This window comes from Salvelinus fontinalis, chromosome 4 (genome assembly GCF_029448725.1).
Source record: "Salvelinus fontinalis isolate EN_2023a chromosome 4, ASM2944872v1, whole genome shotgun sequence".
Taxonomy (NCBI): domain Eukaryota; kingdom Metazoa; phylum Chordata; class Actinopteri; order Salmoniformes; family Salmonidae; genus Salvelinus; species Salvelinus fontinalis.
Genome location: NC_074668.1, coordinates 16,210,612 through 16,236,971, shown reverse-complemented (window position 1 = coordinate 16,236,971; position 26,360 = coordinate 16,210,612). Strand labels below are relative to the sequence as shown.

At 43.7% G+C, this 26,360-nt stretch overlaps 1 protein-coding gene across 5 annotated transcripts in view; it reads right to left on the bottom strand.

The window, feature by feature from the left end:
* rapgef1a (Rap guanine nucleotide exchange factor (GEF) 1a) overlaps nucleotides 1-26,360 on the bottom strand; it is a 46,743-nt gene that overhangs the window by 7,900 nt on the left and 12,483 nt on the right. The window contains exons 2-14 of one of the 5 annotated variants that reach the window (XM_055918910.1): nucleotides 23,373-23,518; nucleotides 22,957-23,135; nucleotides 22,326-22,482; nucleotides 21,982-22,070; nucleotides 21,683-21,844; nucleotides 19,365-19,491; nucleotides 18,771-18,948; nucleotides 12,786-13,304; nucleotides 10,597-10,799; nucleotides 7,265-7,411; nucleotides 5,988-6,242; nucleotides 3,824-3,913; nucleotides 72-154 (exon numbers count right to left, since the gene is read on the bottom strand). In XM_055918910.1, the coding sequence (XP_055774885.1) occupies nucleotides 72-154; nucleotides 3,824-3,913; nucleotides 5,988-6,242; nucleotides 7,265-7,411; nucleotides 10,597-10,799; nucleotides 12,786-13,304; nucleotides 18,771-18,948; nucleotides 19,365-19,491; nucleotides 21,683-21,844; nucleotides 21,982-22,070; nucleotides 22,326-22,482; nucleotides 22,957-23,135; nucleotides 23,373-23,518 (2,335 nt within the window). The remainder of the gene's footprint in view (nucleotides 1-71; nucleotides 155-3,823; nucleotides 3,914-5,987; nucleotides 6,243-7,264; nucleotides 7,412-10,596; nucleotides 10,800-12,785; nucleotides 13,305-18,770; nucleotides 18,949-19,364; nucleotides 19,492-21,682; nucleotides 21,845-21,981; nucleotides 22,071-22,325; nucleotides 22,483-22,956; nucleotides 23,136-23,372; nucleotides 23,519-26,360) is intronic. The other 4 variants (XM_055918911.1, XM_055918913.1, XM_055918914.1 and 1 more) reach the window with 4 other exon arrangements.

Genomic DNA, 26,360 nt, shown 5'->3' with positions numbered 1-26,360 from the left:
ATTGTATTATTTATTTAACCTCAAAATAAAAGGAAACAGAAAGGCCAGACTGTTATGGCATGGGTTCTTACCGGTCATCGGACATGTCCTTGTTATTGCACAGTGGGTTCTCTGAGGCAGTGTCCTCCAGTGAGTCATCTATGGCAGACGAGTCCTGATAACAACACAGAGTGGTTAGGACCGGTCTCACACCAAATCCAGCAGCCTGAGGTCATGTTCGTTAGGGCATGGCACAGAAAAGGTTTCACAATGATTTGCAGTTGAAAACGAAAATGTGCATTTCTCATTGGACATTTATTTCTATGCTTGTTTCAGGTTATTTTCTTCTGTTCGGTACCTAATGAACATGACCCTGAGGTCAAGATAAAGGTAAATGCTTTCTTAGTTAAGGTAGATGTGTGGGTATGTTGTCTAAGCACATGGAGGTTTCAACTTAGTATTCAGTGAGTTGTTCCGTCAGCTTTGAGGAAAACAGACAATGGTAGTTCACACACACTATTAATATCACACGCTCTATGGATCAGTGGAGGCTGCTGAGGGGAGGACGGCTCATAATAATAACTAGAATGGAGAAATGGAATGACATCAAACACATGGAAACCATGTCTTTAATGTATTTGATACCATTCCACTCCAGTCATTACTATGGGCCAGTCCTCCGCAATTAAGGTGCCACCAATCTCCTGTGGTATGGATACATGCATAACTCTAGCCTCACTTCTCTAGTGCAAGTGCAACACTAAATACACAATACACTTAATATACAGTGCCTTCAGAAAATATTCACACCCCTTGACTCTTTCCACATTTGGTTGTGTTACAAAGTGGGATTAAAATTGATTTGTCTTTTCTTTTCTTTTTTTACACAAAATAACTAATGTGTAAGAAAAATAAAACACTAATATATCTTGATTAGATAAATATTCAAATCCCCTGAGTTACATGTTAGTCTTACCCAGAAAGAATGATTCTAAGAGCTTTGCATACCGGGATTGTACAATACTTGCAATTTTTTCTTTTTTTAATTCTTCAAGCTCTGTCAAGTTGGTTGTTGATCATTGCTAGAGTGCCATTTTCAAGTTTTGCAATGGATTTTCAAGACAAAACTAGATGTCATCGTGGTTAGTAACTCCAGTGTAGATTTGGCCATGAGGGACCTTCGAGATAATTGTATGTGTGGGGTACAGAGATGAGGTAGTCATTCAAATGTTAAACACTATTATTGCACACAGAGTGAGTCCATGCAATGTAATATGTATGTGACTTGTTAAACACAATTTTACTCCTGAACGTATTTATGCTTGCCATAAGAAAAGGGGTTGAATACATATTGACTTAAGACATTTTGGAATTTGTAAAAATTTCTACAAATGTAATTCCACTTCATGGGGTATTGTGTGTAGGCCAATGACACAGAATCTCAATTGAATCCACCTTAAATTCAGGCTGTAACACAACAAAATGTGGAAAAAGTCAAGAGGTGTAAATACCTTCTGAAGGCTCTGTATGTACCCATCTCCAACCCAGAAGACAGTCCAGATTTTTAAAACTAAAAACGCGGGGAATGGGGAAAACTTTGAGCGAGAAAGAATGAATAAATAAGCTGAGCGTTTAGTGGTTTTACTGGGCTGTCCTTCCTGATGAAAGGCCTTACGCAAGATGTTAAATACACAGACTGAACTCAGAGCCATTCATGAATCCAGTTGTAATTAGTTACTACGATCCAGACCTGACCCAGGTGGACAACCACCACTGGCCTTAACGGCCAAGTTTATGAACATGATAGAAAATGTCTCACTGTCACTTGGATACAAATCCCCCTTGAGACAATGACAGGGGAGTGACTGATGTCCTTTGAGCTAGAACTACACATAGGCCCATTTAGTAGGGAATGGGGACTAGAGGTCGACCGATTAATCGGAATGGGCGATTAATTTGGGTCGATTTCAAGTTTTCATAACAATAGGTAATCGGCATTTTTGGACACCGATTGTGGGCGATTACATTGCACTCCACGAGGAGACTGCGTGGCAGGCTGACCAACTGTTACGCAAGTGCAGCAAGAAGCCAAGGTAAGTTGCTAGCTAGCATTAAACTTCTCTTATAAAAAACAATCAATCTTTACATAATCACTAGTTAACTACACATGGTTGATGATATTACTAAGTTTATCTAGCTTGTCCTGCGTTGCATATAATCGATGCGGTGCCTGTTAATTTCTCATCGAATCACAGCCTACTTCGCCAAACGGGTGATGATTTAACAAGCGCATTCGAAAACAGCACTGTCGTTGCACCAATGTGTACCTAATCATAAACATCAATGACTTTCTTTAAAATCAATTCACAAGTATATATTTTTAAACTGCATATTTAGTTAATATTGCCTGCTAACATGAATTTATTTTAACTAGGGAAATTGTGTCACTTCTCTTGCGTTCCGTGCAAGCAGAGTCAGGGTATATGCAGCAGTTTGGGCCGCCTGGCTCGTTGCGAACTGTGTGAAGACCATTTATTCCTAACAAAGACTAATTAATTTGCCAGAATTGTACATAATTATGACATAACATTTAAGGTTGTGCAATGTAACAGCAATATTATAGACTTATGGATGCCACCTGTTAGATAAAATACAGAACGGTTCCGTATTTCACTGAAAGAATAAACGTTTTGACCATATTAATGACCTAAGGCTCGTATTTCTGTGTGTTATTATGTTATAATTAAGTCTATGATTTGATATTTGATAGAGCAGTCTGACTGAGCGGTGGTAGGCAGCAGCAGGCTCGTAGCATTCATTCAAACAGCACTTTCCTGCATTTGCCAGCAGCTCTTCGCTGTGCTTCAAGCATTGAGCTGTTTATGACTTCAAGTCTATCAACTCCCGAGATTAGGCTGGTGTAACCGATGTGAAATGGCTAGCTAGTTAGCAGGGTGCGCGCTAATAGCGTTTCAATCGGTGACGTCACTCGCTCCGAGACCTTGAAGTAGTTGTTCCCCTTGCCCTGCAAGGGCCACAGCTTTTGTGGAGCGATGGGTAACGATGCTTTGAGGGTGGCTCTTGTCGATGTGTCCCTGGTTTGAGCCCAGGTAGGGGCGAAGAGAGGGACGGAAGCTATACTGTTACACTGGCAATACTATAGTGCCTATAAGAACATCCAATAGTCAAAGGTATATGAAATACAAATCGTATAGAGAGAAATAGTCCTTTAATTCCTATAATAACTACAACCTAAAACTTCTTACCTGGGAATATTGAAGACTCTTGTTAAAAGGAACCACCAGCTTTCATATGTTCTGAGCAAGGAACTTAAACGTTAGCTTTTTTACATGGCACATATTGCACTTTTACTTTCTTCTCCAACACTTTGTTTTTGCATTATTTAAACCAAATTGAACATGTTTCATTATTTATTTGAGGCTAAATTGATTTTATTGATGTATTATATTAAGTTTAAATAAAAGTGTTCATTCAGTATTGTTGTAATTGTCATTATTACAAATAAATAAATTAATCGGCATCTGCATTTTTTGGTCCTCCAATAATCGGTATCGACGTTGAAAAATCATGATCGGTCGACCTCTAATGGGGACAGTCCAGTAGTAGGGGATTTGGGGAAAGGAAGAGAAACATGGTAATGTACAGGCAGTAACCAAAGCAGGGCATGCCAAGCGGTCGAAGAGACACAGCGAATCCTGAGTGGTTAGGTCACATACAGATAGGGTTACTTAGTGAGGTCTGTTGTCAGTCATGGTGCAACTGTCTGTGAAAGCACGCTTTTCTCTCCTCGCTCCCATGCAGCCTCTCTGCTAAGGCTACTTACTCGGCGGGAGAGCCCATCTCCGTTGGCTTGGCTGGATGTGTACAGATTAACGTACTCTCCCTCCCCGCCTTCCTCGTTAGCGCTTTCGCTCTACGGGGGAAAAAAGAAAGACAGCAAAGAGAATGACAGATGCTAGGAAAAAGCAAATGTGGTTCCGAATGCGAAAGCTTCTCACAACTAGCCAGACAAAACAAACAAGTACCTACAGTGGGGCAAAAAAGTATTTAGTCAGCCACCAATTGTGCAAGTTCTCCCACTTAAAAAGATGAGAGGCCTGTAATTTTCATCATAGTTACACTTCAACTATGACAGACAAAATGAAAAAAAATCCAGAAAATCACATTGTAGGATTTTTAATGAATTTATTTGCAAATTATGGTGGGAAACAAGTATTTGCTCACCTACAAACAAGCAAGATTTCTGGCTCTCACAGACCTGTAACTTCTTCTTTAAGAGGCTCCTCTGTCCTCCACTCGTTACCTGTATTAATGGCACCTGTTTGAACTTGTTATCAGTATGAAAGACACCTGTCCACAACCTCAAACAGTCACACTCCAAACTCCACTATGGCCAAAACCAAAGAGCTGTCAAAGGACACCAGAAACAAAATTGTAGACCTGCACCAGGCTGGGAAGACTGAATCTGCAATAGGTAAGCAGCTTGGTTTGAAGAAATCAACTGTGGGAGCAATTATTAGGAAATGGAAGACATACAAGACCACTGATAATCTCCCTCGATCTGGGGCCCCACGCAAGATCTCACCCCGTGGGGTCAAAATGATCACAAGAACGGTGAGCAAAAATCCCAGAACCACACGGGGGGACCTAGTGAATGACCTGCAGAGAGCTGGGACCAAAGTAACAAAGCCTACCATCAGTAACACACTACGCCACCAGGGACTCAACTCCTGCAGTGCCAGACGTGTCCCCCTGCTTAAGCCAGTACATGTCCAGGCCCGTCTGAAGTTTGCTAGAGAGCATTTGGATGATCCAGAAGAAGATTGGGAGAATGTCATATGGTCAGATGAAACCAAAATAGAACTTTTTGGTAAAAACTCAACTCGTCGTGTTTGGAGGACAAAGAATGCTGAGTTGCATCCAAAGAACACCATATCTACTGTGAAGCATGGGGGTGGAAACATCATGCTTTGGGGCTGTTTTTCTGCAAAGGGACCAGGACGACTGATCCGTGTAAAGGAAAGAATGAATGGGGCCATGTATCGTGAGATTTTGAGTGAAAACCTCCTTCCATCAGCAAGGGCATTGAAGATGAAACGTGGCTGGGTCTTTCAGCATGACAATGATCCCAAACACACCGCCCGGGCAACGAAGGAGTGGCTTCGTAAGAAGCATTTCAAGGTCCTGGAGTGGCCTAGCCAGTCTCCAGATCTCAACCCCATAGAAAATCTTTGGAGGGAGTTGAAAGTCCGTGTTGCCCAGCAACAGCCCCAAAACATCACTGCTCTAGAGGAGATCTGAATGGAGGAATGGGCCAAAATACCAGCAACAGTGTGTGAAAACCTTGTGAAGACTTACAGAAAACGTTTGACCTCTGTCATTGCCAACAAAGGGTATATAACAAAGTATTGAGAAACTTTTGTTATTGACCAAATACTTATTTTCCACCATAATTTGCAAATAAATTAATTAGAAATCCTACAATGTGATTTTCTGGATTTTTTTTCTAATTTTGTCTGTCATAGTTGAAGTGTACCTATGATGAAAATTACAGGCCTCTCATCTTTTTAAGTGGGAGAACTTGCACAATTGGTGGCTGACTAAATACTTTTTTGCCCCACTGTATATCATCTCATTTTAGGCTGGGTTTCTGTACAGCACTTCGAGATATTAGCTGATGTACGAAGGGCTATATAAAATAAAATTGATTGAAAATTGATTGATCTCAAATGAAACCACTAAGAACCAACTGTTCCAATCACCACAGCATACATAGAGCTGCAGACTTGTTTTTTAACTAGGGTTTGGCCTATTTTCAAGGATAAGAACATCATGTCACCGATATTGAAACAGCCCTTTGCTAACAATGTTTATACCCTACTCCAGATCTGTGCTCTTCTTCAATAGCACCCCCCCTGTCAAATTGCAATCACATTTTCTTTTCGCACAGTGCCTAACACTTGTCACAACACACAGCTAGGGCTCACCAAAGAGGTTTGACGAGTGTCAGAGAAAGAAGAGTCAGTGAGAAGACAGATAGCAAGAGAGCCACCAGAGCTGTCCAGAGAGCCGTTGGCCACCAGCACAGGGTCAGGGCTGCCACTGCCCGGGGCCGCTAGGTCCATGCTCTGTGATTGGTGGACAATGGCAGAGTGGGAAGAGACAGATGAGAGAAGATATGGAATGGAAGATTGGCAGAGAGGCGCAAAGTCCTGAGAATAGGACCGGAGAACTGTCTTATGCTGAGAGAGCGAAGGCGAGAAATGAGAAGGAAAGAGAGAGAGATTAAGACAAAAGCTACTTGAGAGATCTACAAGGTCAAAGAGCAAATATTTTTTTAAATAAATAATTGAGATGCATTGGCATACTTGCCATCGGAGAACAATATGACTGTAGGCTATATTGTCTGTATCTGACTGGTCAGTCAGTGACTAGAATTCCTAATTCAACTCAGTCTCTTCAAAATGACATTCACAAAATGTGCTTGTTGTAACTTGTAACAGATCTGTTGAATATCCCATGCATATAGATTTAATTGAAACCAAGTCAAAAGGGTGCAACAAGGATCAATGGTTCTTCAGCAAGAACAGATCAATTGTTCTCAACATTGCTCCAAAACTAGAATGATTAGACAAAGAATACAGAACATTCATTTGCTGCGTTTGTATCATAATGGTTCTGGATTGTGTTCAAGCCCCAGTTTTAAATGAATGACATCCGCTAATATAAATAACACATTTCACAAATTCTGGATGAAAACACACCTTTTCAACTGCATGCTTTCTCTCTGACAGAGATTGCCATTTAGTGTGTAAATATTGAGGCGTCTGATAGAGAGTGAAGAACGAACGTGTGTTTGCCAGTGTGTGGTTTTTGCACAATATACTCCCTTATCAGTAGCTGAACATGTCTACAATGGCTAATGGCTAATAAAATAACGTTTTGTATTGGTGTCAATACTTCTAAAGCAGAAGCACAGTCGTGTCTGTGGCGGAGCAGACAAGGTTTCAACTGGTATTGGTTTTCTTTCAAATACTTCTGATGCACTTGATCGAGCTTGCCTGACACGGTGGGACCAATTAAATAGTTCCCAAAGTGCAACACTTTTATTTGATTTAGCACCGCACTTTGCCCCTGACTTTCCAAGTTAAATAAAACGTTTTAGAAAGAAAACAAATACTATTTAAAGCCAAGTCTGCTGTAGAGAGTGAGAAGAGCAGAGAATCAGACAGGCAGGCAGACAAGCCCACTGAGAGTCACTCACCATGGGGGTGTTCAGGGAGGAGTTAGAGACTGACATGCTGAGAGCAGCCCCCGTCTCCTCCTCCACCACCACTGCAGCCTGCGACTGCTGAAGGTGGCAGGAGAGAGAGGACGAGGAAGAGGACGAGGAAGAGGCAGAGTGGGAGGCCTGGAAGGGGGGGGGGGGGGGGGGGGGGGCGTGGGAAAGGAGAAAGTAGAGAGAGAGGAGCAGAGAGAAAGTACAGTGGGAGATGTTAGTTAGCAAAAGAAGACGTAGGTCTACTCCGATAGTTAAGCCCAATCTAGAAGCAGCAGAAAACAATAGGCTTGATGGACTAAAAGAATGCTACGGCAGACAAAGCGTTAAAATAGAAACACACTAGTGCTTTCTAATATTCTACTGTTACCTCTGTGTTATGCATCGCTCTGATGGAGGCTGGGCTTTCCAAAAAGAAAAAAGGAATGAGATTTGATGAGTGCAATGGAAAATGAAGCCCCAAAATGTTTTATTTTCATTTCAAACGCATCTTACGATGAAAAACGCATCATTATAATGATGTGGCCGGTGACACTGCTGGGAACTAGTCCGCGTTTACATCCTTGTCGGGACTAGGAAACTCCAACATTTCCGACTTGCTGATTTGTTGAACGCAGTTACCATGTTGGAAATGTCAGAGTTTCCTAGTTCCGACTAGTGCATGAACATGGAATGTATCAACAGTGGACTAAAGGAAAAAATACTAAAATATAGTTTGAGTGGATTTTCCCTTTAACCCGTTTCACCTAAGCATTTACATAAATTATCCTAACCTTTGTCATTAGTTTCCCTAACTGCCAACGTAAATTATTTCCATGATTCTCCTTTGTTGTTAAGCAACCTGGTCTCAGAGAAATAGTATAATACTATACATGCACCAATATGTATTATAAGGTATATCTCTGAGCAACCTGGTCTCAGAGAAATAGTATAATACTATACATGCGCCAAGATGTATTATAAGGTATATCTATGATCAACCTGGTCTCAGAGAAATAGTATAATACTATACATGCGCCAAGATGTATTATAAGCTATATCTCTGAGCAACCTGGTCTCAGAGAAATAGTATAATACTATACATGCGCCAAGATGTATTATATGGTATATCTATGATCAACCTGGTCTCAGAGAAATAGTATAATACTATACATGCGCCAAGATGTATTATAAGGTATATCTCTGAGCAACCTGGTCTCAGAGAAATAGTATAATACTATACATGCGCCAAGATGTATTATAAGGTATATCTCTGAGCAACCTGGTCTCAGAGAAATAGTATAATACTATACATGCGCCAAGATGTATTATAAGGTATATCATCCAATTCGTATGCTATTGTACATCCAGGTAAGACGTTTGATACTATACATCCTATAATTAGTATGATATTGTATGATCTATGCATAGTCATCTTACCCTTACCTACATGTACAAATGACCATTTTTTTTTTTTTTTTACTTGAGTTTATTTAGTAAATATATAAAAACTGCATTGTAGGTTAAGGGCTTGTAAGTAAGCATTTCACGGTAAGGTCTACTACACCTGTTGGATTCGGTGCATGCTACTAATAACATTTGATTTTGATCGCTACTCCATTCATAATAAAAAAACATTAAAAAAAAAATATATATATATATATAAAATGTTTACCTTCATTTAACTAGGCAAGTCATAATGCAACCTAACGTAACATAATATATCATACTAAATGGAGTGTCACAGATTTACGTACAGAATAATACGAATTGCCCTGAGACCACGTTGAACTATGCCTACATACTGTGCAAAGCCCACGACTGGCCTAAATGGAAATAACTAGCTACTGTATCAGAAGTGAGTGGACATTCTGCTCAGGTAGAAGTCTATTCATTCTGGCAATCAGAAAGTACATAATGTGGACATGGCAGTTAACAACCGCCAGCACAGAAACAACTTTTTGATTACATGAAACACAAACACCCTTTCCTCTCCCTCCCTACATCCAGGAGCGCATCTTTCACTGGGGACGGGGGACATGTCCCCCACACATTCGGACCCCTTTTATCATTGGAATGTGATACAAAACGAGGCAACGGTGTGCTTTAAGACCATGCAGAAGCCTCAGAGCGGTCTGGTAGGCTGTTTGGCGTGTTTATCCGACTGGATACATTTAATTTTTAAATGTTTATGTCCCTCCCACTTCTAAAACCAAAGTTGCACCCCTGCCTACATCTAACAAATCATTGTTTTATTTCCCTGCTCCCCAGAGGATTCTGTGATTCGTCTTAATCCTCACCCAATATGAACTGGGCATGCAGTAATCCACAAGGTCAAATAACAGAAAAAAAATGTGCAGAAATGTTTCATTTTCGTTTCTCACATTTTGATCCGCTTCAGATATGCTTAAAAAGATCTGTAATCATGGATAAACCTTGAGCATGGATTGACTCATTTATATTGGGTTCATGTTTTTTTTCTGGCAGAGCAAATGACTTTTTCCAACCATGAATGTCTGGTAGAGAGATTATGGCATTGAATATAATCTGGGAAGTGAACTACTACAGCCTTGCAGAGGCCTGAAACAAACATAACAAATGGCCAAAATGATGAAAACAAATTCTAGTCCAGTGGTGGGATGTAAGATGGGACATCATGGAGGACAAGTCTGTACAAAAGGCCAATCGTCTTTTGCCGGCGGGGGAAAAAAACATTTTACTGAGAAGTGGTAGTAATTTAAATTGTACCGTTGCACTGATTTGTATTTGTTGTTAAGATGTTTTTTTTCTGATGCAAAAGGTAGCCTACTGGTTAGAGCGTTTGGCCAGTAACTGAAAGGTTGCTGGTTCGAATACCCGAGCCGACAAGGTGGAAAATCGGCTTATGTTCCCTTGAGGATGGCACTTAACCCTAATTTGCTCCAGGGGAACCGTACTACTATGGCTGACCCTGTAAAGCAACACATTTCTCTGCACCTATCCGGTGTATATGACAATAAAACATGTCTTTTAAAATGTTTTCTCTATGTATTGAAGTAGAGTTTGGAGATGAGTTACCACTAGAGTCTGCTTGCCTTCTGGATGTTCAGGACTTAACACCCTGCTTTTCTTCTTCTATGGTATACAGATGGGCTAAAACATCATGGACTCACTCACCACTCAATCCTACACACTTGGTACAATATATGATAAGAAAATTAGTTTCCTGAAATGCATATGTATTGAGCCTTGGTAAGTGATGGGTGTGTGGATGGGCTGGCGTAGTACTGCATGTTGTAACACTGGTGAGTGTGAGGCCTCAGTGTGGCTTCAGTGTGAGGTGAGGGGCTATAGTTTACCAGCTGCCTCTGTTTGGGTGGCAGTGCCGGGGGTGGGAGGGGCTCGTGGACAGAGTCGCTGCTGCTAAACGAGTCGTTGAAGCCGTAGACTTCCTGGAAGCGCTTGTTGCGTTGCTCATAGATGCTGTTGCTCTGTGGCATCTGGTAGAAAACCGAGGGCTGGGGCTCCGAGTAGTCTTCCACAAACTGCATGTACTTCAGTACTGTGGGGGTGAGACGTGCGCACACAGACGCACACACACGCACACACAGACACACACAAACACACACAAACACAGACCAAAAAAACGGGATATTACAAACAGAAACCCAGCCTAAAACCCCAAACAGCAAGCAATGCAGGTGTAGAAGCACGGTGGCTAGGAAAAACTCCCTAGAAAGGCCAAAACCTAGGAAGAAACCTAGAGAGGAACCAGGTTATGAGGGGTGGCCAGTCCTCTTCTGGCTGTACCGGGTGGAGATTATAACAGAACATGGCCAAGATGTTCAAAATGTTCATAAGTGACAAGCATGGTCAAATAATAATGAGGAATAAATGTCAGTTGGCTTTTCATAGCCGATCATTAAGAGTTGAAAACAGCAGGTCTGGGACAGGTAGGGGTTCTATAACCGCAGGCAGAACAGTTGAAACTGGAATAGCAGCAAGGCCAGGTGGACTGGGGACAGCAAGGAGTCATCATGCCCGGTAGTCCTGACGGTCTACCGGGCATGATGACGGTATGGTCCAATCAATGAACATGATAGACAGGCTTTTTTTCTATTGCCTATTTAAGTAGACGGTCTGACGTCACCTAGTTTTAGGGTGTTAGCTAATGGACTTCAAAATTGTCAGTCACGGGTCAATAATGTACGGATATTAGAAGCATGCCTATCTAATACATTTAATAACAAACCATCTAACTACTTAGGTAAACATATGAATTACCTGTTGCACAAAGTTTGGCGCAGGTGTATGGCGAACCAGTTACCAACACCTGCGCTGAATGTTGTGCGACAGGTAATTCATGTTCATTGATTGGGTTAAGACGAACCGTCACTCCTAAACTAGCGGACCAATGGAGACTCATTGTCTACGCCTGCCTCTAAACCTCGCCCTTCACGGGAAAATTATGCCTAAACTCGCAATCGAAAAGACTGGCAGTGAAAGCAAAGATACGAGTAGCGTAACCGAAAGGTAGTACATTCAGGCAAGAGTGGAGGCAAAATCTATTCAATAGGATTGGTTGCTGGGAAAGTTTAACCGAAAACAATTTTTGCATTAGTAAAAAAAAAAAAAAACGTTTATCATTTGTCATAGAGTTTTGCTTTCGCTTTAAAATGATTTGCTTACAAGTTTTTGGGGTTTGATGTCTTATTTTTGTTTACAATTCTATACATTTTGCTTTCAATTGTTGGGTTTTTGATTTCAACATCCATTATTTCGTCCTCGAAAATATAATGTTTACATTCTCAACTTTATTTTTCATGTTCACGATTTATTTTATTTTGAATTCAAAACATATGGCGTGAAATTGACCCCATAGAAGTCTACGCCCCTTCGTCGGTGATTGGTCAACAGTATGGATTCTTCAATAAAGTCTTTGCTGTCATTCAACAAGAGATTACTCTTTTTCTTGCACACTTTTTCATTCACAAAATACTGCACCAAACATCTTAGATGTATAATCGAAGATATCCTCGGCAAAAACATCAAAATGAATGACAGATTTCTTGAGTTATCTTAGATTAATTCTAACTATTTTGAGGAAGTGTATACTGGCTAAGGCATCTCAAAAAGGACAAACAGTACTATTGGTGCTTTTTTTCTTGTTTTTCAAGCGAAGGTATTTTAAGGAAGCATGCGAGTACAATCGTTCGGTTCCCCTAACAGAGTTTGGCTAGGCGCCAGCCAAACTGAAGCTTGCTGACGCCTCAAGGGTGCCAGGTTTCGTCTGAACCCAGCCACACCCCCTACTGGAAAAAAAACTTGGGACCCCAACATTACACTGAGATAAAATATTATGTGTTCTATTTAATTCTGTGGTTTTATTATTATAGCACAGCAGTAGGCCTCCATGTGCATTACAGACATACCTAAGGGGCCTAATCCGCTGTATTTGGAGCTTAAATGTGAAAACCCTGGTAACAGTAGAGATTGTATAAGGCTTTTTATGAATTATTTCTGCCTGCCCCTGACGTCAGATACTCACTGTGACGGCTCTTCTTCTCAGGGAGTGGCGGTGGACTCTGAGGTACGTCTGTCGTCTCGCTGCTGCTGAACTCGGACACAAACCCCCCGGCGGCGTGGCACAGGGGCGAGATGTCGGGCGTGAACAGGGGGAAGGGGGGCACAGGCGGTAGGTCCTCCTCCATGAGGTTGTCGTATTGGGATGGGTGGCGCTCAAAAGAAACGCACCAGGAGGAGCCAGAGTAGGAGCCGTCGGAAAAGCCCGAGCAGGCGCCACCTCGGCGCTTCTTTTCCGGCAGGGCAGGGGGCGGCAGGGCGTAAGTCATGCGGGAGTAGAGGGGGGACACGGAGCAGCCCTGGAGGGGGCTGAAGTGGGGCTGTGCCAGCGGCGGACCGGGGCCAGGGCAGGGGGAGGAAGACTCGCTGTGGGACTCAGGCAGGGGGCTGAGGCACGCTCCCACTGGCACAGGAGTCATCTGCTCCAGGCTGGACAGGTCCTGGTGCAGGAAGTCGTAGTCCGGGTCGTAGTGGTCTGTGGTGTCTGTGGAGGGGAGAAGGGAGAGAGAGAGAGAGACGGGAGACAGGTGAGTCACCACACAGAGCACTGAAAACAAAGCCACACTGTCACTTTGGCATAAAAGGTACTTTTCTCTAAAAAAAACACTCAGGAGCACAACAAACACATTGACAGAATCTATTTTCATTAGGGGGTGAGGTGGGATATTGGGATTTCACAAAGGGTTGGTTTTGAAACTGATCCATGACACGTCAGTTGATCACAATGGAGAAGGCACAAAATGGCTCGCTTCTCCTTCCACTGAGAAAAGGGCCACCTGATGACTTGGTGCAACGTTCTCGATGCCTTGACAACCATCACTTTCTTGTCTTCGGTCCCAGAAGGTTTCAGCCGTGGTAATACAGCTTAGACATCTCAATAGCATCGCATGGCTTCCTCTCCTCAACAAATTCCCAGTAAGCATCCACAGTATTGCCCTCCTCCCTGCTATGCTGTTTCCAGACTGATGCAGATGAAGGAGAGGTGGCTGCTTAAAGACTATTGAGATGCAGCCTCGGTGAAGTCTTGTCTCTTTGCTCACAGGATGGTGGTCACAGCTCGTAAACAATGCGCTGTGCTGTTGGAGGTGGCAGGAACAGGAAGCTCCTGCCTGCGTGTGTTGACTCATTCCCATGATGACCACGGTGCTCCTTATCAAAGAGACAGGCCTCTCTTGCTGGAATCATAGTGTCTCCTCTCTATCCTAATGGGCTCATAGTGGCTGCTCTCTAACCTAATGGGCTCATCGTGTCCCCTCTCTAACCTAATGGGCTCATCGTGTCTCCTCTCTAACCTAATGGGCTCATAGTGGCTCCTATCTACCTAATGGGCTCATAGTGGCTCCTCTCTACCTAATGGGCTCATAGTGGCTCCTCTCTATCCTAATGGGCTCATAGTGGCTCCTCTCTATCCTAATGGGCTCATAGTGGCTCCTCTCTACCTAATGGGCTCATAGTGGCTCCTCTCTAACCTAATGGGCTCATAGTGGCTCCTATCTACCTAATGGGCTCATAGTGGCTCCTCTCTACCTAATGAGCTCATAGTGGCTCCTCTCTACCTAATGGACTCATAGTGGCTCCTCTCTACCTAATGGGCTCATAGTGGCTCCTCTCTACCTAATGAGCTCATTGTGGCTCCTCTCTACCTAATGGGCTCAGTGTCTCCTCTCTAACCTAATGGGCTCATAGTGGCTCCTATCTACCTAATGGGCCCGTAGTGGCTCCTCTCTACCTAATGAGCTCATTGTGGCTCCTCTCTACCTAATGGGCTCAGTGGCTCCTCTCTACCTAATGGGCTCATAGTGGCTCCTCTCTACCTAATGGCCTCATAGTGGCTCCTCTCTAATCTAATGGGCTCATAGTGTCTCCTCTCTAACCTAATGGGCTCATAGTGTCTCCTCTCTAACCTAATGGGCTCATAGTGTCTCCTCTCTACCTAATGGGCTCATAGTGTCTCCTCTCTACCTAATGGGCCCATAGTGTCTCCTCTCTAACCTAATGGGCTCATAGTGTCTCCTCTCTAACCTAATGGGCTCATAGTGTCTCCTCTCTACCTAATGGGCTCATAGTGGCTCCTCTCTACCTAATGGGCCCATAGTGGCTCCTCTCTACCTAATGGGCTCATAGTGGCTCCTCTCTACCTAATGGGCTCATAGTGGCTCCTATCTACCTAATGGGCTCATAGTGGCTCCTCTCTACCTAATGGGCTCATAGTGGCTCCTCTCTACCTAATGGGCTCATAGTGGCTCCTCTCTACCTAATGGGCTCATAGTGGCTCCTCTCGAAAACCAATGGGCTCATAGTGGCTCCTCTCGAAAACCAATGGGCTCATAGTGGCTCCTCTCGAAAACCAATGGGCTCCTCTCTACCTAATGAGCTCCTCTCTAATCAGACCTCTGTGAAGCCAGTGCAGGAACATGTAACTCATACGTGTTTGTGTTGTGTGTGAGTTTCATGTGTGTGTTTTAGGGATGAGCATTTGAAATGTTTTGACTGTTCGAGCACTCGCATGAAAAAAAAACTATTTTTTAGAACACAAAGCCTGGATTTTTTTTTGTGCGATTTTTTTTTTAGATGTCATAAGATTGCAACAGCACATAATGTATCATAACCATTACAAATAAATCCTAATAGCTAAATTGCCTCAATAAAAAAGCAAGTGCCATATAAGATTTTAAAAAAATGAAACAATATCAACTGGTTATTATATTATATCGTGAAACACAATCTTCAAAAAGGCAGTAACCTGCTTGTAGAACTCTATGGCTGTGTAATGGCATAGCCTTGTTTTGTTAAGTTAGTAGACAGACGCTCTTATTTCCCGAGCCCTTATCACAGTCAAGACACCTATTTTATAGTATAAAAAAAACCATGATGTAATAAAACAATATAACTGAATATTTTTCCAAATGAATAAAGTTGCCAGTGTGAAGTCATGCACATCTCATGCCTGGAGCAGTTATTATCAAAGAGGGATCATTTGAAACGGGACTCAATTTGTTTGAGATGAAAGAAAAAATTCAGGGTTACAAACCAACATTTGTCTTCTTTTCGATATACAGACGTTCGATTTAATCTTCGGAATTTTCTAAATGGATGAACATTCCACATTGAACACTGCATAGTGATGAATTGTGGCCATGACATCTATTTGGTGAGTAGGCATACAGTGGGAAAAAAAACTATGTGAACCCTTTAGAATTACCTGGATTTTTGCATAAATTGGCCATCAAGTGTTATCTGATCGTTTTTTATTATTTTTATTTCACCTTTATTTAAACAGGTAGGCTAGTTGAGAACATCTTCATCTAAGTCACAACTATAGACAAGCACAGTCTGCTTAAACTAATAACAAACGGCCTCCCGGGTGGCGCAGTGGTCTAGGGCACTGCATCGCAGTGCTAACTGCGCCACCAGAGTCTCTGGGTTCGCGCCCAGGCTCTGTCGCAGCCGGCCGCGACCGGGAGGTCCGTGGGGCGACGCACAATTGGCATAGCGTCGTCCGGGGTAGGGAGGGTTTGGCCGGTAGGGATATCCTTGTCTCATCGCGCTCCAGCGACTCCTGTGGCGGGCCGGGCGCAGTGCGCGCCAGCCAAGGGGGCCAGGTACACGGTGTTTCCTCCGACACATTGGTGCGGCTGGCTTCCGGGTTGGAGGCGCGCTGTGTTAAGAAGCAGTACGGCTGGTTGGGTTGTGCTTCGGAGGACGCATGGCTTTCGACCTTCGTCTCTCCCGAGCCCGTACGGGAGTTGTAGCGATGAAACAAGGTAGTAATTACTAGCGATTGGATACCACGAAAATTGGGGAGAAAATGGGATAAAAATAAAAATAAACTAATAACAAACAATTATACATTTTCATGTCTTTATTGAACACACTGTGTAAACATTCACAGTGCAGGTTGGGGAAAGTATGTGATCCCTTGGATTTAAGGATCCGCCCCTTTTTTTCAATTTTCACCTAAAATGACATACCCAAATCTAACTGCCTGTAACTCAGGCCCTGGAGCAAGGATTTGCATATTCTTGGGACCATTTGAAAGGAAACACTTTGAAGTTTGGGGAAATGTGAAAGGAATGTAGAAGAATAACACACAATATATCTGGTAAAAGATAATACAAAGAAAAAACCAACCAGTCTTGTGTAATTTTTTTTGTACTACCCTCCTTGAAATGCAAGAGAAATACCATAATGTATTATTCCAGCCCAGCTGCAATTTAGATTTTGGCCACTAGATGGCAGCAGCGTATGTGCAAAGTTTTAGACTGATCCAATGAACCATTGCATTTTTGTTCAAAATGTTGTATCAAGACTGCCCAAAATGTGCCTAATTTATTTATTAATAACTTTTCATGTTCAAAACTGTGCACTCTCCTCAAACAATAGATTTATTTCACTATAATAGCTACGCCTCAAAAGTCCTCAACTGGCAGCTTCATTAAATAGTACCCGCACAACACCAGTCTCAACGTCAACAGTGAAGATGCGACTCTGGAATGCTGGCCTTCTAGGCAGAGTTGCAAAGAAAATGCCATATCTCAGACTGACCAATAAAAATAAAAGATTAAGATGGGCAAAAGAACACGGACACTGGACAGAAAAACTCTGCCTAGAAGGCCAGCATCCCGGAGTCGCCTCTTCACTGTTGACGTTGAGACTGGTGTTGTGCGGGTACTATTTAATGAAGCTGCCAGTTGAGGACTTTTGAGGCGTCTGTTTCTCAAACTAGACACTCTAATGTACTTGTCCTCTTGCTCAGTTGTGCACCGGGGCCTCCCACTCCTCTTTCTATTCTGGTTAGAGACAGTTTGCGCTGTTGTGTTATGGGAGTAGTACACAGCGTTGTGCGAGATCTTTAGTTTCTTGCCAATTTCTCAGAACAAGAATAGACTGACGAGTTTCAGATGAAAGTCCTTTGTTTCTGGCCATTTTGAGCCTGTATTTAAACCCACAAATGCTGATGCTCCAGATACTCAATTAGTCTAAAGAAGGCCAGTTTTATTGATTCTTTAAATCAGCACAACAGTTTTCAGCTGTGCTAACATAATTGCAAAAGGGTTTTCTAATGATCAATTAGCCTTTTAAAATGATAAACTTGGATTAGCTAACACAACGTGCCATTGGAACACAGGAGTGATGGTTGCTGATAATGGCCTCTACGCCTATGTAGATATTCCATGAAAAAAATCAGCCGTTTCCAGCTACAATAGTCATTTACAACATTAACAATGTCTACACTGTATTTCTGATCAATTTTATGTTATTTTAATGGACAAAAAAATGTGCTTTTCTTTCAAAAACAAGGACATTTCTAAGTGACCCCAAACTTTTGAACGGTAATGTACTTTTTCTTGCCACTGCATGCTTGATGTTTCTGATGAAAATACGCTCTTTGTCTTAGTCAAACTAATGTTTCTGCATATTGTCAGTGTGGAACCTGTCTATGTTTAGGGGGGAACCTGTCTATGTCCAGAGGAGGTCTCATTCTAAATGGCACTAGCAGTTCGCAAAGTAGCTTAAGCGGAAAATAGATGGGATGCAATTATTCAAAAACTACAGCTTGTTGTTGGAACACATTTTCCTACTTCAAACAACCAGTCCATTTTGAATTTGTGATAAAACTGTCATCGTTTGGCAAGGAATGTAGCTTGTGTATCCCATCAGATATATTTTTTTAGGCATTTATTTCTGTAGACCTAACAGGAGCTTGTGTGCGCACTGAGCACGCGTGGAGGGAGGGGTTGGAATGGAATTGAGTGAATGTGACACGGGCAAGTAAAATGTACAAATGGAACACTAGAGTCAAAGCAAATTAACGTTGTCTTAAAGACAACATTTTACTTGCCCGTTCGGGCAGCCACAAAGCACATTCCACCAAATAGTTTACATTATTTGAAAAATAAAATGGATCTCTGGTTAAAGATCGAGCTTTGACGCCCATTTGAGTACTCACCCAGAGCCTCACTGCTGGTGTTGCGTGAGCACTGCCCACTGTCCATTGTCCAGGACAGCTGCTCGTCGGACTTGCTCAGCTTGCCCATGCTATTGCAGGGGGATATGCGCGGCGACTCCCCTCCGTAGTAATGGCTGCCCCCAGAGAAGCGCCGATGCAGAGCATCCACCTCGTACTCCTGCCAACCAGAGAGAGGTGACAAGACCCGTTTTAGTGGAAAAATACATAAGCCGGCAAAAAAGAAACAGTGCAAGAAATGGCTGATATATGTCTCACCCCGGTGTAAAACATAGAAAAATCCAAAATGGCAACTTATTCCCTATGGGGCCTGGCCAGAAGTAGTACACCATACTGAATATGGTGCCATTTCAGACACAGCCCCAGTGTGTGTAGCTGCTCCTTCCACTGTACCTGTTTGTGGAGGCCGATGCCCATGGGAAGACCGGAGCCACTGTACCTGTTTGTGGAGGCCGATGCCCATGGGAAGACCGGAGCCACTGTACCTGTTTGTGGAGGCTGATGCCCATGAAAGACTGGAGTCACTGTACCTGTTTGTGGAGGCTGATGCCCATGGGAAGACCGGAGCCACTGTACCTGTTTGTGGAGGCCGATGCCCATGGGAAGACTGGAGCCACTGGTGGCGCGGCTCATGGGGGCCACTACTGCCACCCGGGTGGGGGAGGGGGCAGACTGGCGCTTCTTTGGAGGGAGAGCAGGAGGACTGGAGGGAGAGAAGAGGGTGATATCATTTAAATATGAAGCAGCGTGCAATGTCCATCAATGCAAAGTATTCCAAAAGCCACGCATGCAGCCCTAGCCACAGTAAACTGACTGATTCACTTCTTCTGTGTGTACAGTGTAGTATGTATTATGTAGTATGTATGGTGAAGGGAGGTTGGGAAAAGACTGCACTGACACTGGCCTGGGTGGGTTGAGAGATAATATACAATATCTGACACTTTCCGAGAGCCTTCTGTAGTAGCAGAATGGGAAAAATGTGCAGTGCACGGGTCACTGCCTGGCTGCTTTTTCCCCCTCCACAAACAGATAGCGGTGGAGAGAGCAGCAGCTACTGAATTGTTTCCACACCGCAGTGCACACAGATGGCCCAATGACAAGATGCAGGGCAGGCAGGCAGCTGTGGTGATGAAGAGGTGGAGGATATACTCTATGCCAGTTAGGGAGTGGGGCGAGGGTGACAAGGCAAGACCCCAGGGAGGAGAAAAATAAAAACGAATTACCACAAAAAAGAACAATGACAAAATCTGCAGTGTGCCCCTGCGTAAGACACACAGACCGCTGTCGAGAGCTACCCTGCTGTGGGCAAGGTGACATTGAGAGCTACTCGCACCTGCTGTGGGCAAGGTGACATTCAGAGAGCTACCCGCACCTGCTGTGGGCAAGGTGACATTCAGAGAGCTACTCGCACCTGCTGTGGGCAAGGTGACATTCAGAGAGCTACCCGCACCTGCTGTGGGCAAGGTGACATTCAGAGAGCTACCCGCACCTGGTGTGGGCAAGGTGACATTCAGAAAGCTATCCGCACCTGCTGTGGGCAAGGTGAAATTCAGGGAGCTACCGCACCTGGTGTGGGCAAGGTGACATTCAGAGAGCTACCGCACCGGCTGTGGGCAAGGTGACATTCAGAGAGCTATCCGCACCTGCTGTGGGCAAGGTGACATTCAGAGAGCTATCCGCACCTGCTGTGGGCAAGATGACATTCAGAGAGCTATCCGCACCTGCTGTGGGCAAGGTGACATTCAGAGAGCTATCCGCACCTGCTGTGGGCAAGGTGACATTCAGAGAGCTACCCGCACCTGCTGTGGGCAAGGTGACATTCAGAGAGCTATCCGCACCTGCTGTGGGCAAGGTGACATTCAGGGAGCTACCCGCACATGCTGTGGGCAAGGTGACATTCAGAGAGCTACCCGCACCTGATGTGGGCAAGGTGACATTCAGAGAGCTACCCGTACCTGCTGTGGGCAAGGTGACATTCAGAGAGCTACTCGCACCAGCTGCGGGAAAAGTGAAATTCAGAGAGCTACTGTTCGGAGCAGAAGGAAAGACAAAGAGCCTTTAAGTATTTAGAAGTGTCTGGATATGCTGCTGTCCAGTGTGTTTGTGGTGGGCTCTGGAATCTGGTCCATTTCCATTCCTTGTCGTCACTCTCTGGCCGTAAACTCGCCAGCCTCTGCCGAGCCCAGTTTCTCCCAAAAGAAAAGAGCCTCAGAGATGGTGCCGTGACAGTTATCTCACCAGAGGAAGTCTAATTTCTGACACCTCCCTTTATTACCCCCTTCAAAGTCTATAAAGCTTTCTAAAGAATCAAGACTACTTATAACACACAGTTTCCCAGCTATTGTACCTCTCGTCTTCTTGTAAAGAGACGAGCAGCAATCACATTGGTCTGTAATCCAAGGACATTCAATGTGATGAGTGGTATACAATGAACGTTTTTCAGTTGATAAATTCGTGTTGGCTTCAAGAGAGCTGTGTGCTGTGCTATCGGCAGGCCTAACAAGTATACAGAGTTGGGGACTTGAGTCTTGGCTAATCAGTGATTTGTGACTTGGCTACTGTATCTACTTCAGTGCAGACTTGACCCTGCCTTGTGCTGTGACTGAGAGCAATCAATTAAATGATCTTATGAGGGGTTAAACTTTTCCCATTCCGAAGCAGTTTATTAAGTCTGAATGCAATGGTATCCTGCAGAATGCAATGGTATCCTGCGTGGATCATGATATTGATATGCAGCTCTGTGCCATTTGAAGAAAGAGAGGTGAGATACTGGAGACTTGACTTGGACTTGCCTGAAGCGACATGTCTGGGCCAGTGATAGGGGGGCTCCATTGATGAACTACTGTATATTGAAGCTATGAAACAGACACTATCTCCATGAAATGAGCTCTTACTTGTGTTCAGCCATCTTGAGGCCAGGGAGAGGGGGTTTTGGCGGGGCCACCACCCCCTCCTCCTCCTCCTCTCCAGTGGGTTCAGTCAGGACTTCCATAGATTGGGATGTGGCTGAGCTCTTGTCCAGACTCTCCTTCTCATTGGCAGGCAGCTCAGCAGCACTGTGGGTATGCAAGTTGTTAACTGATGTTGTTTTACATCTTGTACAATTACCATCAAGTCTGATATATATTTACTGAACATATGAGAGAATGAGGTTAGTGGAGGAGTGTATTGATGTCCTCCGTGGCTCACTCACCTCTCGGGTGGGGACGCCACTGGCACTGGTTTGACAGGAGACGTGGGGGAAGGATGCTCCTGTTTCTCTATGGTCAGTTTCACTAGCTCCTGTGGACAATCACCGTGTGCAGTTAATAAATGCTAAACAACTTCATTGCCATTTTTACCATCTCTTACCGAGAGAGTACTAAGTACACGGCTAGCTACCATTTCCCCAAAAACCACAACGTGCATTAAATGGTACACATAATCTGCGATGTCTAACATTTCATGTTTACTTGTTTTCTGGTATGCTAACCTTTCCTTAACACCGCTGAGCACTACCTTGATCACAGTGGTGACGGTCTGGTATGCTAACGTTACCTTAACACCATCAAGCACTGCCTTGATCACAGTGGTGACGGTAACGATGGTTTCTTTATCCTCCAGGTTGACCCCCTCCAGCATGACCTGGTCAGACCAACGGATGAGATTGCCCAGACTCTGGTACACACGGTTCAGACAGGAGGACACCCCCGAGCTGTGAACACCCCAGAGGAAAGATTGGGCAAACAGACTGACAAAAACACTCCATGGTTGGTTGGCAATTCTGTATCAGTCTTTGAAGGTTCCTCATGATTTCAACCTTAAAACTAACATAATCAGCAACCTTAAAATGACATTTGGCTGGATCTCATCTCGTAACGGTTGAAGCGTTGTCTAAAAACCCTCAATGGGCCAACAAGCTACAGATACAGTGCATTTGGAAAGTATTCAGACCCCTTCCCTTTTCCCACATTTCGTTACGTTAAAGTCTTATTTTAAAAAATTGGTTTTTCAAAATACATTATAGAAAAATGTTTTGCTTTGTCATTATGGGGTATTGTGTGTCGATTGAGGAGGAAAAAACATTTAATCCATTTTAGAATAAGGCTGTAACATAACAAAATGTGGAAAAAGTCAAGGGGTCTGAATACTTTCTGAATGCACTGTATATCCCCTGGGCCAGACTCACCTGTGCTGGATCCTTGCGTCCACTTGGACTAAAGGCAGGATGGCCTCCAGGACCTTACTGGCAGAGCCTGGTAACATCTCCAGCACCTTCTTGTCCACCGCCATCTTGTCAATGATGGTCTTGAAGTAACGCAAGGCACTGACCACGTCTTTCTCTTGCTCCTCTAACCGACTCAGACTCTGCAAAAGTAAGACAACGTGAGAGCAATCGTGAACTTGCTGGCATGGCATTACTTTTAGTAATGGCATCTTGGTTGTGCGATTATTGCATAACATGAGGTCTTGTTTGTCACTCTGCCTTCAGTCTCACTCTGTTTTCTTGTAGGATATAAATCAACAACTAATTGCAATTTTTGAGACGGGCACAGCAAAGACTTGAGGCCTATGTAGAGGGAGAAATATATACATTAAACACACCTTGTTAGCAGGTTTCTCCGCAGTCTTGACACCATGTTCTAAAGGCGGCTTACTGACTTTCTTTGAGGGTGTCCTTTTGATTTTGGGAGAGTGGAACTTGTCCATAAGCTTCATGGTGAAGGAAGACAAATGGGAGCGTTGGGAGTCTGAGGAGGAGAGGGAAAGAGAGAGAGGCAGAGTTAAGAGAAGAACCGCTAATATTCATAATCAAGGGAGCGTGAATTGAGAGAACACTAGTTAGAAAGTCACTTTGAGACACCACACTTCAAACTATGGAAGTTTCATTTAATGTTACATGAAACACAACCTCTCCCAACTGCATTTGTTCAGAACTTCAGCCTATAAGAAATAGTAAGCACGTAAATTCTGAAGAACAATTAATATAGGAGAGATCCTCTGAAGATTTTGTGCATGTGTTCCTCAAAAGTGAATTTTTGTCAGAGTGAGATAATAGATAGGCCTACCTCACCAATAAAGTACACATAGCATACCACCCTGCATACCACTGCTGGCTTGCTTCTGAAGCTAAGCAGGGTTGGTCCTGGTCAGTCCCTGGATGGGAGACCAGATGCTGCTGGAAGTGGTGTTGGAGGGCCAGTAGGAGGCACTCTTTCCTCTGGTCTAAACAAAGATCCCAATACCCCAGGGTAGTGATTGGGGACACTGCTCTGTGTAGGGTGCTGTCTTTCGGATGGGACGTTAAACGGGTGTCCTGACTCTCTGAGGTCATTAAAGATCCCATGGCACTTGTCGTAAGAGTAGGGGTGTTAACCCTGGTGTCCTGGCTAAATTCCCAATCTGGCCCTCAACCATCACGGTCACCTAATAATCCCCAGTTTACAATTGGCTCATTCATCCCCCTCCTCTCCCCTGTAATTATTCCCCAGGTCGTTGCTGCAAATGAGAACGTGTTCTCAGTCAACTTACCTGGTAAAATAACGGATAAATAAATAAAAATATTAGCCTTAACTGCATAATATGAGTGAGAGCCTTGTAATCTGTCCTCATAAAAAATAACATGTACTGTACTTCAACTGTATAGAAATAATGGTTACCCTCAAAACCTAAAATACTTTGTAGAGTACATAAAACAAATCTGCCTGTTTTTCATTGTCAACTGCATGAAGGCCATGGCCCAAATTAATCCTTTAGCAACCCGTACAGGCAAAAGGGCTGGGACACAATGACATCAGCTGTATGAGAGAACCTTCTGCGGAATGATGTGTTGCACATGGGACTATTTATTAGGGAGTGTTTAAGTGGTGACTTAACACACTACATGACAAAAGGCGTACCCTCACTCGTGCTCACTGTTATGAGAGCAGCGATTCCCCACAACCCCAACACCCCGAATCTGGAAAGACCACTGCTATGGCAACTAGCAGTTTATTTACAATACTACATGTTTTCTCATGATATCAAAACAATCTGTCTCCCATCACGGCCCTCTAAGAGTTGACTGCAGGCGGTGCTGCACTGTGCATGCCTGTGTGACCGATTGGGTTCAAAACCAGCCAACCCGGACTTCTGTGCTCCACAATACTGTTAGCCAGCTGACCTTAAAGGGATACTTCAGGATTATGGCAATGAAGCCATTTATCTACTTCCCCAGATTAACTCGTGGATACCATTTTTATGTCTCTGTGTGCAGTTTGAAGGAAGTTGCTAACTACAGTTAGCGGATTGTGGCAGTGGCTACGTAAACAAACCCAAAAATGCTGACTATAGTCTCTCCTTTCCATAGACTGATAACAAGGTAAGGAAATAAATACACTGATCAAAAATAAACGCAACCTGTAAAGTGTTGGTCCCATGTTTCATGACCTGAAATAAAAGATCTCCGAAAATTTCCATATGCACAGAAATCTTATTTCTCTCAGATTTTGTCCACAAATTTGTTAACATCCTTGTTTGTGAGCATTTCTGCTTTACCAAGATAATCCAACAACCTGACAGGTGTAGCATATTAAGAAGTTGATTAAACAGCATGACCATTACACAGGTCCACCTTGTGCTGAGGAAATAAAAGGACACTTTAAAATGTGCAGTTTTGTCACACACCACAATTCCACAGATGTCTCAAGTGCTGAGGGAGTGTGCAATTGGCATGCTGACTGCAGGAATGTCCCCCTAAACTGTTGCCAGAGAATTTAATGTTAATGTTTCTACCATAAGCTGCCTCCAGTGTCATTTTAGAGAATTTGGCAGTGCATCCAACCGGCCTCAAAACCGCAGACCACGTGTAACCGTGCCAGCCCGGGACCTCCACATCCAAATCAAATCCAATTTTATTTGTCACATACACATGGTTAGCAGATGTTAATGCGAGGGTAGCGAAATGCTTGTGCTTCTAGTTCCGACCATAGTAATATCTAACAAGTAATCTAACCTAACAATTTCACAACAACTACCTTATACACACAAGTGTAAAGGAATGAATAAGAATATGTACATAAAAATATATGAATGAGGGATGGTCGAACGGCATAGGCAAGATGCAGTAGATGGTATAGAGGACAGTATATACATATGAGATGAGTAATGTAGGGTATGTAAACATTATATAAAGTTGCATTGTTTAAAGTGGCTAGTGATACATTTATTACATCAATTTTTCATTATTAAAGTGGGTAGAGATGAGTCAGTATGTTGGCAGCAGTCACTCAATGTTAGTGATGGCTGTTTAACAGTCTGATGGCCTTGAGATAGAAGTTGTTTTTCAGTCTCTCGGTCCCCGCTTTGATGCACCTGTACTGACCTCGCCTTCTGGATGATAGCGGGGTGAACAGGCAGTGGCTCAGGTGGTTGTTGTGCTTGATGATCTTTTTGGCCTTCCTGTGACATCGGGTGGTGTAGGTGTCCTGGAGGGCAGGTAGCTTGCCCCTGGTGATGCGTTGTGCAGACCTCACTACCCTCTGGAGAGCCTTACGGTTGTGGGCAGAGCAGTTGCCGTACCAGGCGGTGATACAGCCCGACAGGATGCTCTCG